This window comes from Schistocerca americana, chromosome 6, assembly GCF_021461395.2.
Source record: "Schistocerca americana isolate TAMUIC-IGC-003095 chromosome 6, iqSchAmer2.1, whole genome shotgun sequence".
Taxonomy (NCBI): domain Eukaryota; kingdom Metazoa; phylum Arthropoda; class Insecta; order Orthoptera; family Acrididae; genus Schistocerca; species Schistocerca americana.
In genome coordinates, this window is record NC_060124.1 from 361452301 (window position 1) to 361477015 (window position 24715).

At 41.3% G+C, this 24715-nt stretch overlaps 1 protein-coding gene and 1 long non-coding RNA gene across 2 annotated transcripts in view; one reads left to right on the forward strand and one right to left on the reverse strand.

The window, feature by feature from the left end:
* LOC124619340 (protein unc-80 homolog) overlaps positions 1-24715 on the forward strand; it is a 905779-nt gene that overhangs the window by 786151 nt on the left and 94913 nt on the right. The window contains exon 57 of the mRNA XM_047145658.1: positions 23801-23985. Within this exon, the coding sequence (XP_047001614.1) occupies positions 23801-23985 (185 nt within the window). The remainder of the gene's footprint in view (positions 1-23800; positions 23986-24715) is intronic.
* The window catches only part of LOC124619341, a 141348-nt gene that overhangs the window by 3615 nt on the left and 113018 nt on the right, over positions 1-24715 (reverse strand). The gene's annotated exons all lie outside the window — the stretch shown is intronic.

The following is a 24715-nucleotide window of genomic DNA, read 5'->3' on the forward strand; positions in this document are numbered from 1 at the left end:
ATTCCCTCTCTTCTAAGTTTATTACACACCTGTTTTAAAAGCCCAACATGCCCATTCCAATCTTGTCCAATTTTCTAAAATGTCACATACATAAATCACTAATTCTGATACAATTTCCTGCCCAAGCACATGGTCTAAAGCTCTAATGAATTCTGCTACTGATGAGTTCAAGCCAAAAGGGACCACACAATACTAATAGCAATGACCATTGTATAGAAAATCAGTGTATTTCCTAGAGTTTGGTGCCAGGGGTACTTGGTGAAAGCCTGAGGTTAAGTCTAGACTTGACATTAATTTTATATCCTTGAACTTGTGCAACAGCTCATCGATGTTTTTAGGGTGGTCTGTTTCCCTGTATAAGATCTTATTTAATGGCCTGGACTCTAGAACTGTTCTTACAGCCCCATCTGTCTTTGACACAATTACCAGTGGGTTATTATAAGCACTGATAGTCCTTTCAATAATGCCACACACTTCCATCTTATGTAATTCTTTCTCAACCACTGTACGTTTTTCCATGGGAATACCATACAGTTTTATGAAAAATGGGTCATGGCGTCTCACTAGAAAATTTCATTGGTAACCCCTAACTTTCCCTGGAATGTTAGCAATGTTGTGTTGGCTGAAGAGCCAACACCGTGTTACTAGAGGAGGCCGAAATGCACGCATTTTAGCTCACGCAGGCTGGCGTGAAGAGGGGAGAACTATACTGACTGGAGGTCTGGAACATGACAAGGAATGAGAATCCAGAAAGCGGACGTAATTAGTTTCATACTTAACTTTAATCCATTAATGATGAACGTCGCTCTTGACGGTACATGATTCACAATATTACCTGTTCAGAATAGTAACTGAATATGGTGCCCTGCTAGGTCGTAGCAAATGACGTAGCTGAAGGCTATGCTAAACTGTCGTCTCGGCAAATGAGAGCGTATGTAGCCAGTGAACCGTCGCTAGCAAAGTCGGCTGTACAACTGGGGTGAGTGCTAGGGAGTCTCTCTAGACTAGACCTGCCATGTGGCGGCGCTCGGTCTGCAATCACTGATAGTGGCAACACGCGGGTCCGAAGTATACTAACAGACCACAGCCAATTTAAAGGCTACCACCTAGCAAGTGTGGTGTCTGGTGGTGACACCACATTCCTCGCCCGCAAATCGGCGTACGGTTGTGGTATAAGGCCTCTGTCGCCCTGGGGACGACCCCATGTTGGCGTATGTGATGAGGTGGAGAGAATAACAACAGGCAAGGCTGTGCCACTCGCACCCTGCCATTCGGACCGCGGGGAGCTAGGGAACACCTGAAAACCTACTCCAGGGTGCACGCCAACATGCGGTGTATGCGCCCGTAGAGAGACAGGAGGGGCCGAAGGGCTGACCTCCATTGGGCCGGGTCACCCGACAGGCGAAGACGACATGTGGTCTGGAGCAGGCAAGAGTTTCATGTCGGAGGACAACTGGTCACGGGGAGTGATCGGTGGCGCGTAACCCAGGGAGGCACTCGACAGCTGCAGCAAAGCGTCCACTGCAGGCGTTGCCGGCAGGAGAACAGGCGGCGGCAGCGGCACGTCGCCATGGGGCAAAATGGAAGGCAGCATTTGGAACACCTGGGGCTGAGGCGAGCCAGTAGATGGGTCTCTTGGGCGCTGACTGGACGGCACCGTCGCTGAAAGCAGACGGGGAGCGGCAGACAGAGGCGCAGCTGATTGAGATGCCGGCGCACCTCACCAGAGGCCCCCAAAACCCGATACATAGCGCGTCCGAGGCAGCGAAGAATGTGCCCTTCGAGCCAATGACGTGAACCTCGATAGTGACGATAGTAGACAACGTCGCCCGGAGCAAAAGCAGGTGTCTGCCGCTGCACAGGAACCTGATGCGGCGGATGTAGCAAAGACATCAAGGTTTGATGATGGCGACCGTGGAGCAACTCAGCCGGCGAGCGACCATCTTGGGGCTGAGACCAATACAAGGACAAAAAGAGCAATAACGCGTCCTCCCGAGAATATACGACTCTTTCAACTTCAACATCTGTTACTTGAAAGTCCTGACCAATCACTCAGCGGCACCGTTTGACTGTGGCAAAAACGGCGCGGACGTCAGATGTTGAATACCATTGGCCTTGCAGAATGACTGAAATTCTGCGGACATGAATTGTGGGCCATTGTCGGAAACAATTGTCTGTGGAAGACCTTCAATGCAAAAGATAGCAGATAACACTTGGATGGTGGCAGATGATGTCGTGGAAGACATCCGGACAACAAAAGGAAAATTACTGAATGAATCTATCACAACCAACCATCGAGCATTCCAGAATGGACCAGCAAAATCGATGTGTAAGTGTTGCCAATGGAAAGTGGCTTTTGGCCATGCAAAGAATTTCCGCGGTGGTGCTGATTGTTGTTCGGCACACACCATGCAAGAAGAGCACATATTCGTAATCGTGGCATCGATTCCGAACCAAGTACAGCGCTGACGAGCAAGTTGTTTTGTTCTCGCTATACCCCAATGTCCTTGGTGGAGAAGCTTTAAGACAGAGGACTGTAATGAACGTGGGACCACGTCCCTGGACTGATCATTATCAGAACGCAACAGCAAAACACCACGTTGAACAAAAAGTCTCTCCTTGTGAGCAAAAATTCGGCAAACCAACAGGTCCCCAATCCGTGACTTTGACAAGGGCCATTGCATAGCAACAAAACGCAGAATGGTAGCAAGGACAGGGTCATCAGTTGTGGCTGAATCTACACGACGAAAATGAATCGGAAACGATTTGACCACATCATCGGTTTCCGAATCAATGAACATGCAAGCAAGTTCGGAGGAATCGAAGGCCCTATCCTCAGCAACAGGCAAATGGGACAACGCATCAGAATTTCCGTGCTTAGCAGTGGACCGATACAAGATATCGTAGTGGTACTGAGAGAGGAAAATAGACCAGCGAATGAATTTCTGCGCTGTATGTGGAGGTACAGGCTTGTTCGGATGAAAAAGCGATGTCAAAGGTTTGTGGTCTGTGATTATGGTAAAGTGACGACCATACAAGAAGTCATGAAACTTTGTAACACCAAATACGAGAGCCAATGCTTCTTTCTCGATCTGTGAATAATTTCTTTTCGCAGATGAGCGCAATTTGGACGCAAAGGCAATAGGGCGATCATGCGAACCATCTTTGTGCACAAGCACAGCACCTATCCCGAAATCCTATGCATCCACCCTCAACAAAAGGGGCTTCTGGGGATCAAATGACATAAGGCAAGTATTGGAAAGCAACACCGATTTCAACCGGCGAAAGGCGCGTTCGCATTCCATCGTCCAGACGAACGGAACACCTTTACGGTGTAAGCGACGAAGCGGAGCTGAAATGGAAGAGGCATGCGGCACTTATCGGTGATAATAGTTGATTTTTCCCAGCACACTCTGTAGCTGCTTCAAATTCTGCGATGAAGGCAAGTCTTGTATGGCACAGAGGTGCGTGGGACTGGGATGTATGCCTTGGGCATGAGTACATGGCCCAGGTATGGCAAGTCACGAGCAAAAACCACACATTTGTCCTTCTGTAAGCGAAGACCATTTTGTCGCAAGACCTGAAATAATGTTCTGAGATTGGCTAAATGTTCTTCATCCGTCTGTCCGGAGATCACAATATTGTCCAGATAGTTTGCTGCAGTAGGGACCGATGAACAAACAGTTTGTAGATATTGCTGAAACAATGCAGGGGTGGATGCACACTCGAATGGCAGTCGTTTGAATTGATACAAACCAAGATGCGTGTTAACTACCAAAATGCGCTGGGTTTCTTCATCCACTGGTATTTGCAAGTACGCATCTGATAGGTCCAACTTCAAAAAATATTTGCCTGGGCACAGTTTGTCAAAATGATCTTCCGGGTGGGGTAAAGGGAAAGTTGCAATCACTAGTTGTGGATTCACTGTTGCCTTGAAGTCCACACAAAGTCTCAGTTTTCCCGAATGTTTTGGCAAAATTACTAAGGGTAATGCCCAGAGAGAAGCCTGCACATGTTCAATTACATCTTGTGATTCCAAATTCGTGTAATGTTTTTGCGACCTCATCACGCAATGCGTGGGGAAAAATGTGCACTCTGAAAAATTTCGGTTGCACGTTAACTTTCAGTTCCAAATGTGCTTTATAGTTCTTAGCGCAACCAAGGCCCAGTGCAAAAATGTCTGCCAATTCTTCATATAGACAAGAAACACTGTCTGAAGGCAAAGTCTGGTTCACTGATAGGACTTGATTTACTATAGACAAGTTAAACAACTGAAATAAATCGAAGTCAAACAAGTTCACTGCAGAAGAAGAACAAAGGACGTAAAATGACACAAGTTTTGTTTGTCCTTTGTATGTTGCAAGAAGGCTGCACTGTCCTAACACAGGGATCTCTTGACCTGAATAGCTAGTTAACGTAACATTTGCGGCACGCAACGGAGGTGTGCCCAGCAGTTTGTAAGTGTCTTGATTGATCAGTGAAACTGCAGCTCCGGTATCAAGCTGGAATGGAATCACTTTGCCATTAATGTCCAAGTCTACAAAATGTTTATTGTCCTGCTGATGACAAGAGCGACTATCTTGTGCAACGTGAACTGACATTGGTACAAAATCACTTGCAACTTGATGGGAGTTCCGGCGATGTCGGCGCACACTATTTGTGGGATGAACACAGTCACTGTTAGAGAGAGTGGCACTGGGCGGAGTGGAATGAACAACATGAATTTCCATGGGCGAAGTTTCGCGAGCCTGAGTATCCGTAGTTCGATTCCAATTCCGGCGTGAAGCAAAGGGCCTAGAGTGGTTTTGAGTTTCTGATCTGAGCTTTTTCTGGCAAACACTCTGAACATTTCCTTTTGTATTACAGTAAAAGCAAATAGCTTGGCGTGACGGACAATTCTCACGCGAATGTTTTGTAGCACACCGCGGGCATGATTTGAGCACTGCATTTGCTTGCCGGCGCGGCACACATGGCTGAGAGCCTGGCGGCAGCGGTGCGGCCGGGCGCGAGGGCTGTTTACTGCTCCATGCAGCCCACCTGGTGGGCCGGTTAACCTGACACACGGCTGGCGAAGTTTCAAATGATTCCTGAGCAAAGTCAAGTGTGTCCTGCCGATCCAATATGTCTATCACTTGTTGAAGGATGGGATTGACTAGTTTCAAAATCTGTACCCTTATACAAACATCAGAAACGTTCTGTGCAATTGCATCACGTACCATAGTATCTGAATAAGGGAGTCCACATTGACACTCAAAAGCACAATCCCTAGTAAGGCCTTGCAAGTTTGCAACCCACTCTCGATTAGTCTGACCTGCCGTACGTTTTGTACGAAAGAAGGTATGCCGTTTCGCAACTACATTGACTGACTGTTTGAAATATGCATCTAATGCAGACAAAATTTTGTCATAGGACAGAGTTGCTACGTCGCGTTGGGGAAATAATTTGACTATCACACGGTAGGTTTGCACACCGACGGATGACAAAAGAAAAGGCTGCTGCTCGTTACCTTGAATTCTGTAGGTGGCGAGATGAAATCCAAATTGGCGTGACCACTCTGTCCAGCTTTCCAGTGCAGCATCAAAAGGTCAGAATGTCAGTGCAACTGCGTGTTGTGGCTGCGTTAGTGGTGGAGCGGCGGCCGCTGCATCGTTTTGCATTGCACATTGACCCTGGACGAGCTGTCCAAGGGCATCTAGTAAGGCCTGCGTCTGCTGATTCTGTAAGTGATAAAATTTGGACAGTACATCTGGCATTTGTGGTGAAGCCATTACACAAGTAAATCAGGGCAGTATAGATAAGAACACCATTTGGACTCGTCGTCAATGATGTGTTGGCTGAAGAGCTGAAATGCACGCGTTTTAGCTCACGCAGGCTGGCGTGAAGAGGGAAGAACTATACTGACGGGAGGTCTGGAACATGACAAGGAATGAGAATTCAGAAAGCGGACGTAATTAGTTTCATACTTAACTTTAATCCATTAATGATGAACGTCGCTCTTGACGATACATGATTCACAATATTATCTGTTCAGAATAGTAACTCAATATGGCGCCTTGCTAGGTTGTAGCAAATGACGTAGCTGAAGGCTATGCTAAACTGTCGTCTCGGCAAATGAGAGCGAATGTAGTCAGTGAACCATCACTAGCAAAGTCGGCTGTACAACTGGGGCGAGTGCTAGGGAGTCTCTCTAGACTAGACCTGCCATTTGGCGGCGCTCGGTCTGCAATCACTGATAGTGGCGACACGCGGGTCCGACATATACTAACGGACCGCAGCCGATTTAAAGGCTACCACCTAGCAAGTGTGGTGTCTGGCGGTGATACCAAAAGTAACCCCCAACTTTCCCTGGAATGTTGCTAAAGACATCATTGTATTCCCATAACAAAGACTCTAGTTCCTGTTTTTGCCAATTCCTGTTTTCAACCCCCCTGTTATTACTTCTGTTTCAAATGTTCCCAGAGTGTCCTCTTGAATGGAAATTATAGTTTTCTTTCGAATGGAAGTTGTTATTGTGACTATTTTGTTCCCTATGATGAAAAGTATGGTTGCTAGACCTACTGTTTTCCTTTCTGTTAAAATTAGTATTTCCCCAACTATGATCCCCACCTCTCTGTGTGTGATTGAAATGGTCTTTTGGTTTCCCCACTTTGTCCATAATTCTGTTTAGTTTGTCCACATAGATTAGCAATTGTTCAGTGTTGTCATCTGGTCCATAAACTACATCCCATTGTAAATCAATTGGCAACCTTCTCTTTAAAGCATCAATCTAAAGAGTTTACTCAATTGTACAAGTTTCTTCAACTGATTTTTACAAAACTGTTTCATAGTCCCCTGTGTTTCCCTGTAATTTAGTCCATTCAGGAACTCACTCTTTATCCTGGCTTGTTCAGTTTCAGACCAGAACCGTTTTAAGGACTCTATTTCAAATTCTGCATGACATGTCCATAGAAAAAATTTGATTGGCCCATGACAAAGATACCCCCTCCAAAAAATTTTTCACAGCTTAATTTTCAAACTTCCACTCATATTAAGCAAAAAGTTGTCCCTACAACTCTGCAGAAAGTTGACAGGGTGCAATCTACACTCATTGGAAAAGTTTTTTACTGGAATATTGGCTAATAAGGTACGTGTGTTCATATAAAAAATTTTGTTAGCTACATCATTGCTAAGTATTTCAGACTTGTGGTTTAACTCTGATATTTTACTTTTTAGTTCAGTAACATTTGTCGTAGTTTCCACCTTGTGGAGTTTAACAGTGTCCTTGACTGTTTCCACTTCATCATTCACAACAGTTAGTTTCAAATCTACTCTACTTTCAAGACCTACAGCCATAGCTTTTGCATTTGCACAAACTGTATCTATTTGTCCATTAATATTAACAAAACACTTCACATTTTTCTCTCTGTCCGTGACCAGCTCATTTTCTGCAGATTGAATTTTGTTGCTCAGACTAGATTTTACTTCTCCCACTTTAGATTCTACTGCCAAAATCTTTGTTTCAGCCCTGCTAAGTTTCTTGTCTATCTTGGATATGCCGTTGCATAGTTTATTACTGCAAAGTAAGACATTGTCACTTTTTTGCTCATCACTCCCTCAAGATGCGATACTTTCTGGTTCATGTTCTGTAACTGTTCCTCATTTGCTTGTAAGCATGCTACAACTGTTTGATTTAAAGCTAATGATTGTTCCATCATTTGTAACATTGATTTTATGTCCGTCATCTCCCATTCTGATGAATTAAGACTCTGATCTGCTTCTTTGAATGACTCATCTTCTGTTTTTATTGGCATGTCTAAGTTCCCAAAGAGTGACAAATTTTCACAATCCTGCTTGGATTCAACACTGCTTTCCTTTTATACAACGGTTGTTTTTGTAAAATTTCACAAACAAAATAATAAAAGAAATAAAAATCACTACACAAATGTACTTATCTTTTCAGTGGGTCTTCACTCATGTTGTCAGTCCACTTTACCATTTTGTTTCGTATTCCTTTACTTCCATGTATTGCACTTCTTTTCACCATGTGGTTATGAGACAAGATTATTCTTTTTTTTTTTTTTTGGGGGGGGGGGGGGGCAGTTCCAGCCTCTGGCCAGGTCTGTATGGAACATAAGCCTCTCCATCGTCTTCTGTCTTGCCACCATCTCTCCGTCTTCACCTTGGTCCAGTCTTCTCCTTTCTTCGGGACACATTCCTCTACTCCTTTCAGCCATCTGTCTCTCAGTCTTCCTCTTGGTCTCTTTCCTTCCAGTTTCATCTCATGTATCCTCCTGGATATCCTCTTCTCCTTCATTCTCTTAACATGCCCATGCCATCTCAGCCTTGATTTCTCTATCTCTTCCTGTAATGGTTCCACTTCATTAACTCTCTGATCCTCTAATTTCTTAACATGTCTATTTTTGTCACTTCAGTACTGTTTCTCAAAGACCTTGTACTTTGCTTTTCTCTCTTTCTTTCATAACCCAGGTTTCTGATGCATGTGCCAGGATCGGGACATAGTATGACCGGTATATAACCTTTTTACTGATTTGGGGCACATCCTTGCTCTATATCAGGCTTTTGACACTCTTCCAATATGCTTGTGCTTTTCTCCCCCACTCATTTGTTTCTCTGTCACTTTTTCCATCTTCCTGTATCAGGCTTCCTAGGTACTTAAAACTCTCCACTCTCCTCAATCATTCCCCACCAATTGTTATTCCAGTTTTTCCTCTCTCCTTCTTTCTTGTTGTGATAATCATCTCATTCTTACTTATATTACATTTCATCCCATATTCTTGTACTGTTCATTCCCATACATCCAACTGCTCTTGTACTTCCTCCTCCTTACCCCCCCCCCCCCCCCCCCAATCATCAGATCATCTGCAAACACCACAGCTTTCATCTTCCTTTCACCAATTACTTGTGCTACTGTACTCATTATATCATCCAACACTACAGTGAAGAGTAATAGTGTAATAGTGAAAGTGCACTTCCCTGCTTCAAGCCATTCCTCTGTTCAGTCGAAGCTGATCTCTCTCCTACCACTTTCACACAGCTCACACTTGCATGGTACATTTCCCTTATCCTCCAAATAATCTGTTTTGCTACTCCTCTGTTCTCCAGGGCTTTCCACACTTTGCTTTGATGTACACTATCATACGTTTTTTCAATGTCCAGGAAGGTCATTAGTAGATCTATTCCACATTCGTAGTGCTGTTCCTGCAGTTGTCTTAACAGCAAAAATTAGATCCACCATGGACCTCCCTCTTCTGAAGCCATGTTGCTCTTCTGTCATTCTTCCTTCTAATTTTGTCTGAATTCGTGCTTCCAAAATTTTCTCAAAAATCTTTGCACAATGACTCATCAGTGTTATCCCTCAATAGTTCCTGCACTCTTCTCTATTTCCCTTCTTAAAGATCAGGACAATTATTCTCTTCTTCTAGTCTTCTGGAGTCATCTTCTGCCTCCACACAATTTTCATTAGTCGATATAGCCATTGTATCCCCACCTCTCCTGCTGCTCTTACCATCTCTACACTTACAGGGTGTATACGACCCGGGACAACCAGGAGATCCGGGAAAAACCTGGGAATTTTTTCATCCGGGAAAAACTCGTGATATTTTTAGAATTCTGGGAATTTTTCATTATTTGAGTTTTCAGTTAAATTTTTGTAATTTTGGCTGGTAAGAATCGATACTCTAACAAAGGATATTACTGTACCCCGCTACTGCAGAATAATACTTCAACAGTAAAACATAAATGAGAGAAAAAAACGAAAATAACTTAAATTGCAAAGGAAATGTGTCATATACAACAACTACACACAGTGCACATGCAAGTGTCTGCCAACTGAAAATGTGTCAAAGGCTTTAGGAAGACTATGCAGTGCTTCATAACAACAAATTGCCTCCAGTGAGCGTGAAGTCGCAACTGTTTACATTAGATTCGTTTTAGCATTTACGAGCGGGCTCATGCGCATGCGTAGTTGAGTCGCGTTTGAGTTGTAGATTCTCCCGCTTCTAGCTACAGGAATGTGGGTGTTGGCTGTCCAAGCAATTGCAGCAAGCAGCTAGATACTGTCGGGAAAAGAGGGTGCCAAATTCATATTCTTGAGGGAAAAAAACTTCTTTCACAAAGCGCTTAGCGTCCAGCGCACGTTTGTCTATCGATTATTCATATGATTTAGAAACGCTTCCCTGTTGGTTTTTGAACACATTTTAAGTTGATTTCTGAATGAATTATAAGTTGACTTTTGAATGCATGCATAGTGTATGTGATGTCTCTGTCAGGAGAATCCTCGTCGCATCTAGAAATAAACTTTCCGCAGACAAAAGGGGGCAGAGCTATACGAGCTGAGGGAGTAAAGCCAAACGGATGAATGCCAATCGCTGTCTGATTATGTGGTTGATTGGGTTTGCGAATGATCAGCGTTGTTATAATTACTAGCAAAATCCATAGATTCAGACTACCAGAATGGAAATAAGCGACTATCAGTAATAACAGGTGTGAAAGATTAGATATTATCTTCTCGGTGTATCCAAGAAAATGAAATTTTGGCAGAAAACTTTTGGCCAGATTGCTACACTAGTAAGGATCAGTTGTACAGTCCCCGGCTAACAGACGCGTAAATTCTATTCTGGAAGTAATGCGGAAAACGTGTTGTTCGAACACGTAATAACGCCTAACCGGAAAATATTCGCTGGATAACTAAACATGTGATTCTGACAGGGTTAGTGAAGTTAATCGGCGAACAAATTTTGACAATGGCACCAATAGGTACAGAATTGGTGATGACAAGATTGTTAGAACGAGGAAGGAGAAGAAACGGGGACATCACACAAATTATGGAAAAATAAGACGATTCCAAATTTATATAAAAATTTCGTAGTACTACTTTTCGATCTCATGCTTGAGAAGCTGGTGCGTATGAATGAAATGTGAAACTGTTTTTGAACATAAAGCTTTTTGTTTGTAGTAGGCCTAATAGGCTTTTGATATTGGCACTTCGTGGATTATATTCTGCCGTGTTATAAAAACAGTCTCGTTTATTTGATGTGTCTTACAAAATTGCTCCAATATCAGAAAGGCCTCTTTTGTTTTATCTACCAGACAGTGACAAAATAGACGTAATCAGATCGAGAAACCACACCAGTCTTGGGTACTATTTGTATTAACAGCTTTTTCAGTATTAGGTAACGACATTTCTATTTTTAATGTAGTGAATCGTTTGACGAGCTTTGATGAGGTAATAGATAAAAGGAAAGCATGCCACGTAAAGCTGTAGCGAGATTAGAGAGAGAAAATGCTAGGAGCTAAGGTTTGAAGAAATGTGTAATTTCTTGCTTATCTCTCATCAGTATTGGTTTTATATAATCCTATATTTAATTTTATGTCACACAAAACAGCAAGTTATTAACTAATAGACAATAAAGAGTTCAGATTTTCTGAAGAGTTCTTGTTTTCTCGATTACAAATAATCCCATCCGCTATTAATTGCGAGATTTTTTTTAAGAGGGGCAGGATGACAAACCGGCCAATGGGAGCTGGAGAGGCACCACAGGACATTTCAATTTCCACTCGCCTGTATCTTGTTTGGACGTGCGGTAGAGAAATGCTTTATGAAGAGACGTGGCACTGCACTTTGGCATACTTAAGACCAAATAATATGTCTTACATTTCCTCGAATAAATATGTTTTATGTTTCAGACTTTTCAGAAAGATGTGTGCTACAAGATGAACATATTTTGAAAATTCGATTTTTTTAAATGTTGACTCGGTTCGCAAATGTAGATCCGGTTCGCAAAAGTAGATCCGGGGCTGATGCGCAGAGCAGTCTGAGTTATAGTGGATAGTCTCCACATGACCCGTGTTTACACTTAGTGATTTTGCTGTTTCCCCTTCATTTACTCTCACGTCAAATGAAAACAAAACGGATATCTGTGGCCGGGAGCTATCAAGTGAATTAAAACACATTCACATAATTACAGAAGGCTAAAATATGTCATTAGTTTCAGATTTTATTTTATTTCCACCTTTATGACAGTCAAGCATTAATCGCCTTGCGGAACAATGAAGTTATTTTTGTCTGTTTGCTAAAGAAATTTGACTTTTGCTAACTTTTTCCGTGGAGGCAGTCAATGTATTTGAAACGAAATGTTTAATTCCACAGTATTGGGTAGTTTCAACTGTTCGCTGCATTTCAAGTGCATGTTTTCATTTTCTAGTATGTATGGCATTGTGTCATAACAAAGGACCAAACATGATATAATACAGTACTGGTGCTCCAAGAAAATTTACATCCCGAAAACCACACTGAAAGGTTTAATATCAGGTCGAGGTCTACTTCATTGGGAATCCAGACATACAAATGTGCACTTTTAAGTATGCACTTTAAATATGCACATTTTAATATTGTTCATGAAATTCTGATGCTCTTGCAGTATTCTCTGATGTCTTGTTTCCTTTATGCCATAATCTATGATCTTTCAATGTTTTACACATACGTACATACGGGCTTCCTACGTCATGATAGCTACCCAAGCATGGTGTCGCCTGTTATCTGTGCTTTCTGGCAACTGTTGAAACAAACCTATTTCTAACAGGTTGCGGGAAAATATTGCGACTAGTGGTTTGAAAAGCATTACTTTCAAAGTAAATATCCTTTTAGATCAGTTGAACTATGAACTTACTAAATCACAGAGCATTTGACTCTCATTTAAAAATCAACTCTTTGATGACGCACCATTTAGAAGAATTTCGAACCCTGAAGATCAGGCATTTATGTCATTATTAAAAATTTTACTGGCACTTTTGTGTGATATATCTTAAAGCGTAACACGCGCAAAAAAGATCAACAGTATATGCGAAAGCTTAGCTTCTCTTGCAGCTTGAGAACAATATTACATGTGAAAACTTTACTTTTCTTGTAGCAACACTATGTATATTAATTTAAACTATTAACTTTCCCTGTTTGTGTGTTTGTACTACTTAACAGTGATGTTGCTATTGGCTGAGTACATCACGTGTCCTATGCTCTGAATATCCGCTGTCATTGGCTGCTGAGATCACGTGACATGAGCTACGAACGGTCTACAAAAGTGCATTGAAATCTCGATTTCAATAATTCGGAAACTAACATGCGGTGTTTGGAGGAATTCCAGTGTATACTTTCGTAATACGAAAATATGCAGCGTACATGTTGCTGCACATCAAAGATGTTTCCAAAACGTCTCTTTTTCCCTGAGTTTCGTTTTCTAATGTGCTGGGAAATTGTACGCCCGTGTATAAAACCATAACCATTCAAAGGATTGATAAGGGAAAATATATTGTTCCCCAGGAGAAAGTGTATTTTTAACCGGGAAATCCGAGAAAAATCTGGGAATTTTTTTTCCTTGTCCACGTATACACCCTGACTTAGCTCATCCAGACCTGGCGAATTCCCTCCCTTCATCTTGCCCAATGTCTCTTCCACTTCCCCCCATGTAAGGTCTTTTTCTATTTGCTGTTCCTCCTCTCTTTTTTCTCCTCAGCTTGTTCCTCCTCATCCAGATATCCATTCAGGTTCAGGATTTCTTGAAAATACTCCTTCCACATATCTTGAGTTCTTCCATATTCTCTACCTCTTGTCCACTTTTGTTCACCATTCGAGCATAATCTGTCATACTGTTCTTCCTCTTACTTTTAATCATCCCATATAACGCCTTTTTTGAACCTTCACTATCCTCCTCCGTCATTCTGGTCCACTGTTCCATCCACTTTCTTCATTCCTCCACCACCACTCTTTTTGCTTCTTTCTTTCTTGCCTGATGCTCTTCTTTTGTTTCTGCTGTTCTCTTCTGGAACCATACCCTAAAGGCTCTATTCTTCTTCTGTACTATATCCTTTGTTTTATCATTCCACCAGGTGTTTCTTTCCATCTTTTTGTTGCTTGTCCTCCCACATATTGCTTCCACCGCACTTACTAATGTTCCCTTGAACCTACCCCATTCCTCTTCTACCATTTGTGGTTCATCCTTTGGGATGCTTTCCTTTACTACTTGTAGGTACTGTAGCCTGCTTTCTTCCTCCTTCAACTTCCATACCCTTATACATCTTTCCTGGTTTTCTATCCATTTATTATCCTTCGTCCTTCTCAGGTTCATTACCAGCAAACGGTGGTCGCTATCCAAGGCCTCTTATGGTATTACCTTAATGTCAGTGATGTTCCTATTTATCTCACTATTGTACAGGAAGTAGTCAATTATTGACTTTCTCTTTAAGCCTTGACTGTACCAGGTAATCTTGTGGCTCTCTCTTTTCCTGAATCAAGAGTTCCCAAACAGCAAACCATTCCTTTGACAGAACTCCAACAGTCTTTTACCTTCCTCATTTCGGCAGCTCCAACCCTCTGGTCCAAGCACACTTTTGCTGCCTTGTCTTTCTCTTCCAATGTGTGTGTTTAAATCCCCCATTGCTATCATATTGTTCCTTCCCATCTGCTTCTGAATTTCCTCTTCAAACTCTTGCTTCTCCTCAGAAGTGCAACCCACCTGCAGCACATACACTTGTATTACCTCTATGGTTGTCCCCTTGAGTGATATTTTGGTATTCATCATCCTATCACTTATTATCTTCACTTCCTCTTTTAGTCCACCCTTTACTACTATTCCAACTCCATTTCTCCTTCCCACCTCATTTCCACTCCAGTGCAGTCAGTAGCCTTTCCTCAGTTCTCTCCTTCCTTTTCCTTTCCATCTCATTTCAGCTAACTCCAATAGGTCTAACTTCCTTCTTTCCATCATGTCTACCATCTCCTCTAGCCTTGCTGGGCCTATTGTTGCTTCACCAGAGCCCTGTTAGCCATCACTTTTCAGGGTTCTTGTAGGACCTTCACAGCTACCGTAGCAGTCCTGGGGCACACACAGTCCCCACTGTACCTCGCTCCTACAGGCAATCTCCTGCTTCATGCTGTTGCCCATCTCCCATGACGTGGACGAGGGGTTGGACTTGTGTACATATAAATGTCGTAATCCTGGTACAGAGCCCCCAGTTATCATGGACCCTCTCTAATATCCTGCAAAAGTTGTCTACATGAGGACACCATTACAATGATGCCATTTTTCAATGGGATAATGCTTGTCCACAAATGGTGCATAGCTCTATGAGTTGTCTGCATGATATTGAGGTACTCCAATGGCCAACAAAATCACCAGGTCTGCCCCTTGTAGACCATCTGTGTGATGAGCTTGTATCTCAACTCTGTCTCATTGTCAATATAAAGGATATCAAGGACTAGTTATAACAGTTGTCGGTCATCTTAGTTCAGCAGACACACAACAGCATTATGACACCCTTCATAATCAAATCATTTGTAATTTAATTTCATAATTGATTGTCAGTTAATTGAAGCAAAGTCAGTCATTGTGCCTAACAAAAGACTTTTTGAACTTAACCTAAATTGATGTTACATATATTCTTTTTTTATATAGATAATACATATTTATAATGACAGAATAACATTGCTCATTACTTGTTGATTCCATAGATACCACAGAGTCCTTCTGAAATTATGCTTTAGGATTCCTGTAAGAAATCCATATTTTGAACATCGAAACCAGTAAAATTGATCAGCCCATAATTTACTTCCATGAACTGAGGACCTGTAACAACTGAAAGTCATAATATGATAAAAGGTTCCATGTGGAACATGCCCATTTGGCTGATTCCAAACTGTGTCCTACATTAAAGAAAGTAGTTATGATGCAATATTGAAATTCAGTTGAATGAAAAGTAATGATCATGCAGCTACTGCTAGAGAACAAAATATGTTTTACACATGCAACTGTAACCCAATTTCATCAGGTGAATTGATCTTAATAAAATATTAATCATACTATTAAATTTTCTATACCTTTGGAAATATTACACTCCTGGAAAATCTAAGACCAGTTTTGGAATCAACACAAAAATTCGTTTGAGAGAAAAGATTTTACTCATCATTACAGAGTTGTTTGTTTTGCTAAAATGGCAGAACAAGTTGTGGAAGAAATAGTTGACTCAAATATGGTTGCTACCACATCAGTAAACAGTGCAACTAATTTAATACACAAAGGAAAAACTCTTTTATGTTAAAACTAATATTAGTTAAAATAGTGCTCATCATCAAGCAGTTTAATTCTACTGTGAAATACATATTTATGTTTAATTTTTCTAACCTCACATCCTTTAAACTAGAGGCATATCTACACTTATGCTCATAAATTAAGGATAATGCTGATACATGGTGAAACAACACTCTGGTGGGTGGTTTGTGGGTTTAAATCACCTCGGGGTATGACCATGCAGTGCATTTGACCTGCAGTTGTTGCACCGTGGTGCTGGCAGCAGTCCACTCCGAGCTAGGTAAGAGGATTGGTCATGATGTTGTTCTGGTGGGACTCTCCCTCTTGTGGCAGCCCCTCTTATTTCCTCCACTGTCCTACATTCAACTGCAGAATAGAGTGCCAGTGGGGCTAGCTTCTGCACCTCCCACTGAGGAGCCCATAGAATTTGAACCAATGCCCAGTCCTCACCTCTGCACCTGTCAATAGACTAACTGTTGCTGCAGCCTCTGCAATCTGTTGCCCCTCTGGCAGAGCAACCTACACCGGCACTGTCTCCTCTGGGCAGTGACCCACTGCCAGGGAATCTTGTGCCCTCTTCATTTCTGCGACAGAGGTCACAGCTAAACTGGATTATTTTCAGCCCTATGTGGCCTTTCAGGAGAGGGGTATTTAGTATACCTGCCATCAGACATCAAGTTGGATGCAGAGAAGTTGGCATGGGTATCAGAGCAGGATAGTACACAACAGTTTCACAGAGGGCACATGCATGGGCAGAGCCACTGATCCAGGTATTTATCTGCAAGTGGCAATAGGCCTCATTAGGCAGTTCTGACACTGAGTTCAACTACTGCAGACCTAGCTTTCACTTCATGCCACACTGTTTATGTGTACTCAGTTCTCAACCACTCGAACTTGTCACATGTGTTGTGTTTTCCTCTGTTGGCTAGACTAGTTGCAGTTGTATTGACACTAAAGAAACTGCCTACACCATGCTTGTTCATCCTGTGCTAGAGTATTGCTGTGGAGTATGGGGTCCATACCAGATAGAATTGACAGACCACTTCCAAAAAGTTCAAAGAAGGGCAGCTCATTTTGTATTATTGTGGAATAGGGGCAAGAGTAGACAGGTATGATACATGAGTTGAGGTGGCCGTCATTAAAACAAAGTGTTTTTCTTTGTGGCTACATCTTTTCATGAAATTTCAACCTCCAACTTCTTCCTCTATATGCAAAAATATTTTATTGACATTCATGTACATAGGAAAAGATGATCATGGTGATAAAATAAGAGAAATCAGATCTTACACATAAAAATTTAAGTGTTCATTTTTGCTGTGCACAGACTGAGAGTGAAATGTTAGAGAAATTGAGTGAAAGTGGTTCAGTGAACCCTCTGCAAGGCACTTAAGTGTGAATTTTAGAGTAGTCTTGTAGATGTAGACACTGATGGTTCATAATGTTGTCATGCCATTGAGATACTAAAGTACGAATACATAGTTCAGACTTATCATTGCACAAAAGAACACTGTTTACAAAATAAATGTTGTAATATGAATACATGATTCTGACTTATCAATATTAACCCAACACAAGTGAACTATTGCACAAAACTCCTGGAATGAACTGTGGCCAGTTTAATTTCTCCACTAATCATTCATGAAATCCAGAGGATTGATTTATGGCATAATAGAATGAGGGCTCAGAATGTAATCATTTATTGACCTCAAGTTTAGAAAATGCCACACAGTGCATACATCAAAGCCATAGGGGAGCAATATCATACTGAAAAGTGAACTCGTACTGCCAAGTTCTATGTAAATTTGACTCGATATTGTAATCACTGAAATAACATTGCTTATCTCTCAACCCAGGAAGTTTAATTTCATTTCCTCCTCTCCTTCTGGATGTTTCACTTTTTTTTTCTTTTCAGACAGCTTATAACTCAAGGATGTCCTCACTGCTTGGCCATCAAACATTGTATCTAATCTAATGTAGTCAAAATTGACTCTCTTATATTATGGGGTAAACTTTTGTATCCTGTCACACAGAAGCCCGTCACCTTAAACTGGACCTAGTGTGTGTTGCCATATATACGTCTTCACAACTAAGAATATGTTAATTAGAGAGAAATTTACTCCAGTGCAAGGAAGACAGAAGAATAAGAATCAGATGGAAGGTAAAATCAAGAAGGATAGCCAGACTCCTCCCAGAACAATGGCTGCAATAAATGTTCCATGTACTAAGGTGTTATTGAATGAATGTTGTTGTCATCAGCACACCACGTTCAGTGAGCATCCTGTATCACTTGCTCTGAAGAATCAATCTCAATTTCTGCAGTGCAGTGTTCACTGTTTCATATCTTGACTGGAATCAATATGCAGCTTCCCATTTGTGTTCCAAACCATTTTTTGGGTCCACTTCCATAACAGCCATATACTTCAATGTGCTCTTGCATGGAAATACACTCCGTCACTGATGGATTGTTATCTGCTTCATGAGAGTATTTCACAGTCAGTGAGGATTCCAGCCAAGAAGTCGTCACAATTGTTTGGTACCACTGTATAAATGTCATACTTGTTCCTCTACATTTGATTTTGATTGTGATCCTCAAATTCTTTGGTGTTAGTGTATTCCTGTTAAAGTCATAGCTGCTTGCTGCACTCTTCATCATAGACGAAGAGGTGACCTATGAAAATTTGTCTATGCCACCAACAAGCTATCGGCTTGTTCATGATATCTGGCCTGTATACAAATGATTGTTAATTGAAATCAGAGCTAGATTTTTTCCTCACAAAATTTTATCATGGTCCTCACTGCACTTTTTGGCAGAATGGTCTGTCATTTTCAGCCACTATAAAAGTGGCAATGTAAAGACTTAAGATGTTTGTACAAAATAACCAAAACCTGGATCTTTTGTTTATGCACTTTCTACATCTACATCTGTATCCGCAGATTACTATCTGATGCATGGAACAGTGTACCTTAATGACTGCTGACATTTCCCTTTCCTGTTCCACTCACAAATGGTGCAAGGAATAAACACTTGGCTGTATGCTTCTGTACAATCCCTGATTTCTTTTATCTTGTCTTTGTGGTCCTTACACAAAATTTATGTTAGTGGTCTTAGGAATGTGATGCAGTCTTTCACAAATTTTAGTTCCCAAATTTTTCCAGTAGTGTTTCCTGTAATAGAGAATACCTTTTGCCTCAGGTATTCCCATTTGTGTTCATGTAGCTTCTCCATAATACTGGTAACAAACCTAGAGCAAGCCTCTGAATTCCTTCAGTATCTGCCTTTAATCTGATAAAGTGAGAATCCCAAACACTCGAGCAATACTCAAGAATGGTTTGCACAAGTGTACAGTATGTGCTCTTTCTCTCTCTTATAGATGAGCTAGGCTTTCACAGAATTCTCCCAGTAAATCAAAGTCAACCATTCGCCCTTCCTACAACTAACCTTCATATTCAGTCCATTTTCATCACCTTGTGACGTTAACCCTAGATGTTCGATCAACATTACTGCATCAAACAGCACACCACTAATACTGTATTTGAATGTTATAGTATTGTTTTCCTCCTCATCTGCCTCAGTCTATATTTTTCCTCATTTAGAGCAAACTGTCATTCATCACACCAAATAAAAATTCTGTTTGGGTTGTCCTGTTCCTCCTCTCATCACTTAAAGATAACACTGCACATACATTACTGCATAACCAGCAAAAAGTCATAGATTGCTGCTCTTCCTATCTCTCAGATCATGTACGTATATAGAGAACAAGAGTGGTTCCCTTCATCCTTCTCTGGGGCACTCATGACAGCACCTTTGTACCCACCATCCAGGACAGCATACATTGTTCTACTACTTAAAAATTCTTCCAGTCACTCACATATCTGAGAATATAATCTGTAAGCTCTGATATATGTTAACAGCCTGCAGTGTGGCACTATGTCAGACACTTTCTCGAAATCTAAGAATATGGAATCTGCCTATTACCCTTCATCCATGGTTCACAGAATAACTGCAAGAAAAGAAGAAGCTTAGTTTTTCAGGAGCAGTTCTTTCTAGATATATGTTGATTTGTGGCTATATGCTTTTCTGTCTTGAGGAAATTCATTATATATGCCAAGAAATTCTTGCAGCAAACCAGTGTTTGATGTTAAGGATATTGGTCAGTAATTTTATGGGTCTATTCTTTTACTTTTCTTATATGTGGAAGTCAGCTGCACTTTTTCCACTCAGTTGAGACTTCCAACTGGTAAGAGATTCTCAAGAACTGCAGGCTAAGTACAGGGCCAATAGAGAAGAGTACTCACTGTAAAACCATATTGTGGTCTCATCTGGACCTGGTGAGGATACCTATTTTTGTGTCTGCCATATGGAAACTTGTGTAGTGTTGAAATGATGGTATGTCTGTATGATCCTCCTTTGTGAATGATTTTATAAGAGGAATTTGTCTTTCATAATGAATGGTCTGTGATATTTTGTCAGCCTGGGAAACCAGCTTTCTGGATAACCATCCTTTTCATTCATATTTATAATTTTATCATTTTGAAAATATTATGCAATCTTATGTTTTCTTAGTGTATTTCTAACTTGTAGAATTTTGGGTGTTTGCCTGTGTCACATTGTAAGTCCTCCATGATATTTTGATGCACAGACTCACTGCCGTCATCAGGTGCTTCCTCATGATTACTGCTTGGCTCAGATTGGTGTCCTATATACGAGGGTTATTCCAAAAGTAAGGTCCGATTCGCCGTAACTATTGAAATTTGGCGCCAATGACAAAACACGCATGCGCGCCAACTCCCGGCAAGCCTTGCGCGTCAAACGCCGCCATTCGCTTTGTTACTGTTGCTGAGTGTAGTTCACAGTGTCACTTTACAATGTTTAAGACAATTGATCAGCCCGCCGATTGTGAAGTAAGGGCAGTGATACGGTTTTTGTCTGCAAGAAACAATTCAGCGGCGGAAATCCATCGGCAGATTACTGAAGTGTACGGTCCTAACATAATGAGCGACAGTAAAGTGCGCAAGTGGGTGCGAGCTTTTAATGAAGGACGGGATAATGTGCACGATGAACCACGGTGTGGCCGACCATCAGTGATTTCAGACGATTTGGTCAATGCGGTTGACAAAAAAATTTGTGAAGATCGCCGATTCACTATTACAGACGTAGACATGCATTTTCCGAATGTGAGTAGAAAACTTTGTACAGAATTGTGTCTGAACATTTGAAGTTTCACAAATTGTGTGCCCGTTGGGTTCCCAGGCTGCTTACTGAGCCCCAACGAATGAAAAGAATGGCTTTTGCTCTTGATTTTTTGGAGCGATATCATAAGGAAGGTGACAGTCTTTTAGACAATGTTGTCACAGGGGATGAGACATGGGTTTCTCACATCACTCCAGAGTCTAAACGTCAGTCAATGCAATGGCGTCACACGTCATCGCCAGTCAAGGTCAAGGCAAAGCAGACAATCTCAACACGTAAGGTTATGGCGACTGTGTTCTGGGATAGACGTGGAGTATTGTTAGTCGACTTTATGGAGAGAGGAACAACGATTAATAAAGCCGCCTACTGCGCTACCCTGACTAAACTTCGACGTGCAATCCAGAATAAGCGACGTGGTCTTTTGTCGTCTGGAATCTTGTTGTTGCATGACAATGCCAGACTCCACACTGCAAATGAAACGCAAGCTCTGATCAAGAAATTTGGATGGGAACAGATGGACCATCCTCCTTACAGTCCGGACCTGGCGCCAAGTGATTTCCACCTGTTCCGTTACTTAAAGGAGTTTCTCGGCGGCAAGCGCTTCGACACAGATGATGAAGTGAAAGAAGCAGTTAAGTACTGGTTATCGTCACAGGCGGCCGATTTCTATAACATGGGCATTCAAAAGCTTGTTGAACGATGTGACAAATGTTTAAATAAGTATGGAAGTTATGTAGAAAAATAGATAAAGATGTAAGGAATGTAAATAAAACAATTGTTTTGAAAAAACATTTTAGTTTTGATTTTTTTTTTTATAACCGGACCTTACTTTTGGAATAACCCTCGTATGTTGGCCATTCCCCCTCTGTCACTCCACTCCTTCACTATCTATGCAGCTGCTGCAGTGGGCGGTGGCATTGATGGTAATGCCCAGCTGCAAACTGCAGTAGCCAGGCTCTGTGCCATTGCCATCGAGTGTGGACTGCACAATATGACAATGCTGTGTCTTTTTATTGGTTCAATGAAGGGTTACTTAACTGATGCAGTTTTAGTAACTATTCTTATTAATTAGACAGTACTGGACTCTAAATTCAGTGCCCTCTTTAATCATACCTTCCCAGAAGGATGGAAATTATTATGAACAGACAGACAGCATCACCATGGGTATCGTCTGTCACTGATTGTGGCAGATTTGTTCATCAAAAAGTTTGAGGAGAAAGCCCTAGAACAAAGCAACTAACACCAACCTGTTTCTGCCATTAAGTTGGTGACGTGTTTGTCATTTGGTAGCGTGGATGGGACAGCTTGGTTGATTTGCTCAATCAGCTCAGCTCGCTTCACCTCAACATAAAGTTTTCCACGGAGGTGCAACAGAATGGCATCCTCCCATTTCTTGACATACTGGTGAATTGGAAACCAGCGGGAAAGCTGGGACACAGTTTGTACAGAAATCTTACACACAAAGATCTGTATCTACATGTCTTCAGTAGTCACCACAACTTCCAGCTTGAAGACATTTATGCACACTTGTTCAAAATGCCTGATCCTTCAATGGCCAAGACAGCCTTCCAACTGAGCTGAAGCACCTGGAGGCAACATTCCAAAGGAATGGGTACAACAGCCAGCAGATAAGGCATGTGTTGAGACAGGTTATACCTAGACTACAGCAGTAAGAAAGAGTGAGCACAAATCTGTAACACACTTCCTATTTGTCCAGATAAGTTAGCAGACCCTTGGAATGACATAATTTCAAATGTTATTTCACTCACTTTGAAAGACCTGGACACTACCAGGTTCACTAAAGTATCGTGTACACCTTTGAAAACCATGGGTCCACTAAATCTCCTGCCAAAGCAGCAAGACTTCCATTTGGGAAACTGTATGCATGAAAGAAAAGAGGTTCTGCGAACATAGATGTCATGCTGAATTATGCCAGACTACCAAATCAGCCATGGCTGACTGTTGTTGAAAACTGGACATACTAGAGATTGCAACAAAACCAAGGTACTTAGACTGTCTTCTTTTGGGATTGCATTATTAAAGAGATCATTGAAATTAGGTTTCAAGATGATTTAATTGACAAACATAGTGATCTACAACTGAGTTAGGCATTGAACCTTGCACGAGCCAAGAAAAAGCAAAGAGTTCACCTGCAGTGTGGTCTATGTTTGATAGTAATAGCGAGGAGATGAAAACAGTAGTTTGCAGCCAAGCAGGACCAATCCTACTCCTGTCACCACACCCTGTGGTGACTGCATAAATAGTAAAAAGATTGAAGTGATAGTAAGAGTAATGACCGAAGTATATAGGATGCCGATCCAAGAGAGCAGCAATCATCAGAAAACATGTAGTGTGTTTGTGTGTGTGTGTGTGTGTGTGTGTGTGACAGAGAGAGAGAGAGAGAGAGAGAGAGAGAGAGAGAGAGAGAGAGAGGGAGTTTGTGTTTGAATTCATAATATATTTGCATCTTTCTTATAAAATTGTATGACTTATAACAATAATTTGTTTGATAACAAAACCTGGTTTTCAGCTCTCAAGATCATGATCATATGTTTTGAGAGTGAGTTAGTGACAGATTGGATAAGAATAGCGCGTACTATCAGGGAGATTGGACAGAACAATGAAGGAGGGCTAATATTTTGGAACTTCCTTGATTTTGTTGTTACCCAGAGAACACCATTATTCATCCTCCTGCTGCCATTCTTGCATCAAAAGGTTAGTTTCATTGCTATAATTTTCCTCATACTTTACTGCAGAAATATCAAATGTCATCATATCATTTATAGTAATCATCCTGTTTCTATACAGTTATGCATAAAATTAAACTGAACAAAAAAATTTCACATTGCTTGTTACCATTTAAATAAAACAACATGCAAGAATCATAAAAGTAAGGTTGCAGTTGGTTGAGTCTTCAATGTTTTGTGTATTGAAATTCAGTGGTTTGTTATTCCTTAAGATAAGTAATACTGATTACTTACTCAGCATTTGTCAATGCTTATTAAAGAACGTGTAATGTTAGCTAAAGCTATGATGAATTTTGGTTAATCCCCATCACTGCTTCTTATTATTCCACATGAATTATTGAAAATCAGTTCATAGCACAATTAAGAACCTGCTTGTAGTAGTGATACTATGCTGTCTGTTGTACTTGTATAACCTAAAATATTTTAGTGGTTCAGTGCTGTGAATTTGCATAACAAGCAGCAAATAGTCTTTGTGTTGACTAGTTGTCAAGATAATTCTGTCTTCAAATATTATATGTGGCACCAAAGTTGTATATAGGACTACACTTCATAATACTGCTATGAAATTGTGGAGAAATTGGTGAAGCTACTGTGACTACCCCCCATGAACCATGGACCTTGCCGTTGGTGGGGAGACTTGCGTGCCTCAGCAATACAGATGGCTGTACTGTAGGTGCAACCACAATGGAGGGGTATCC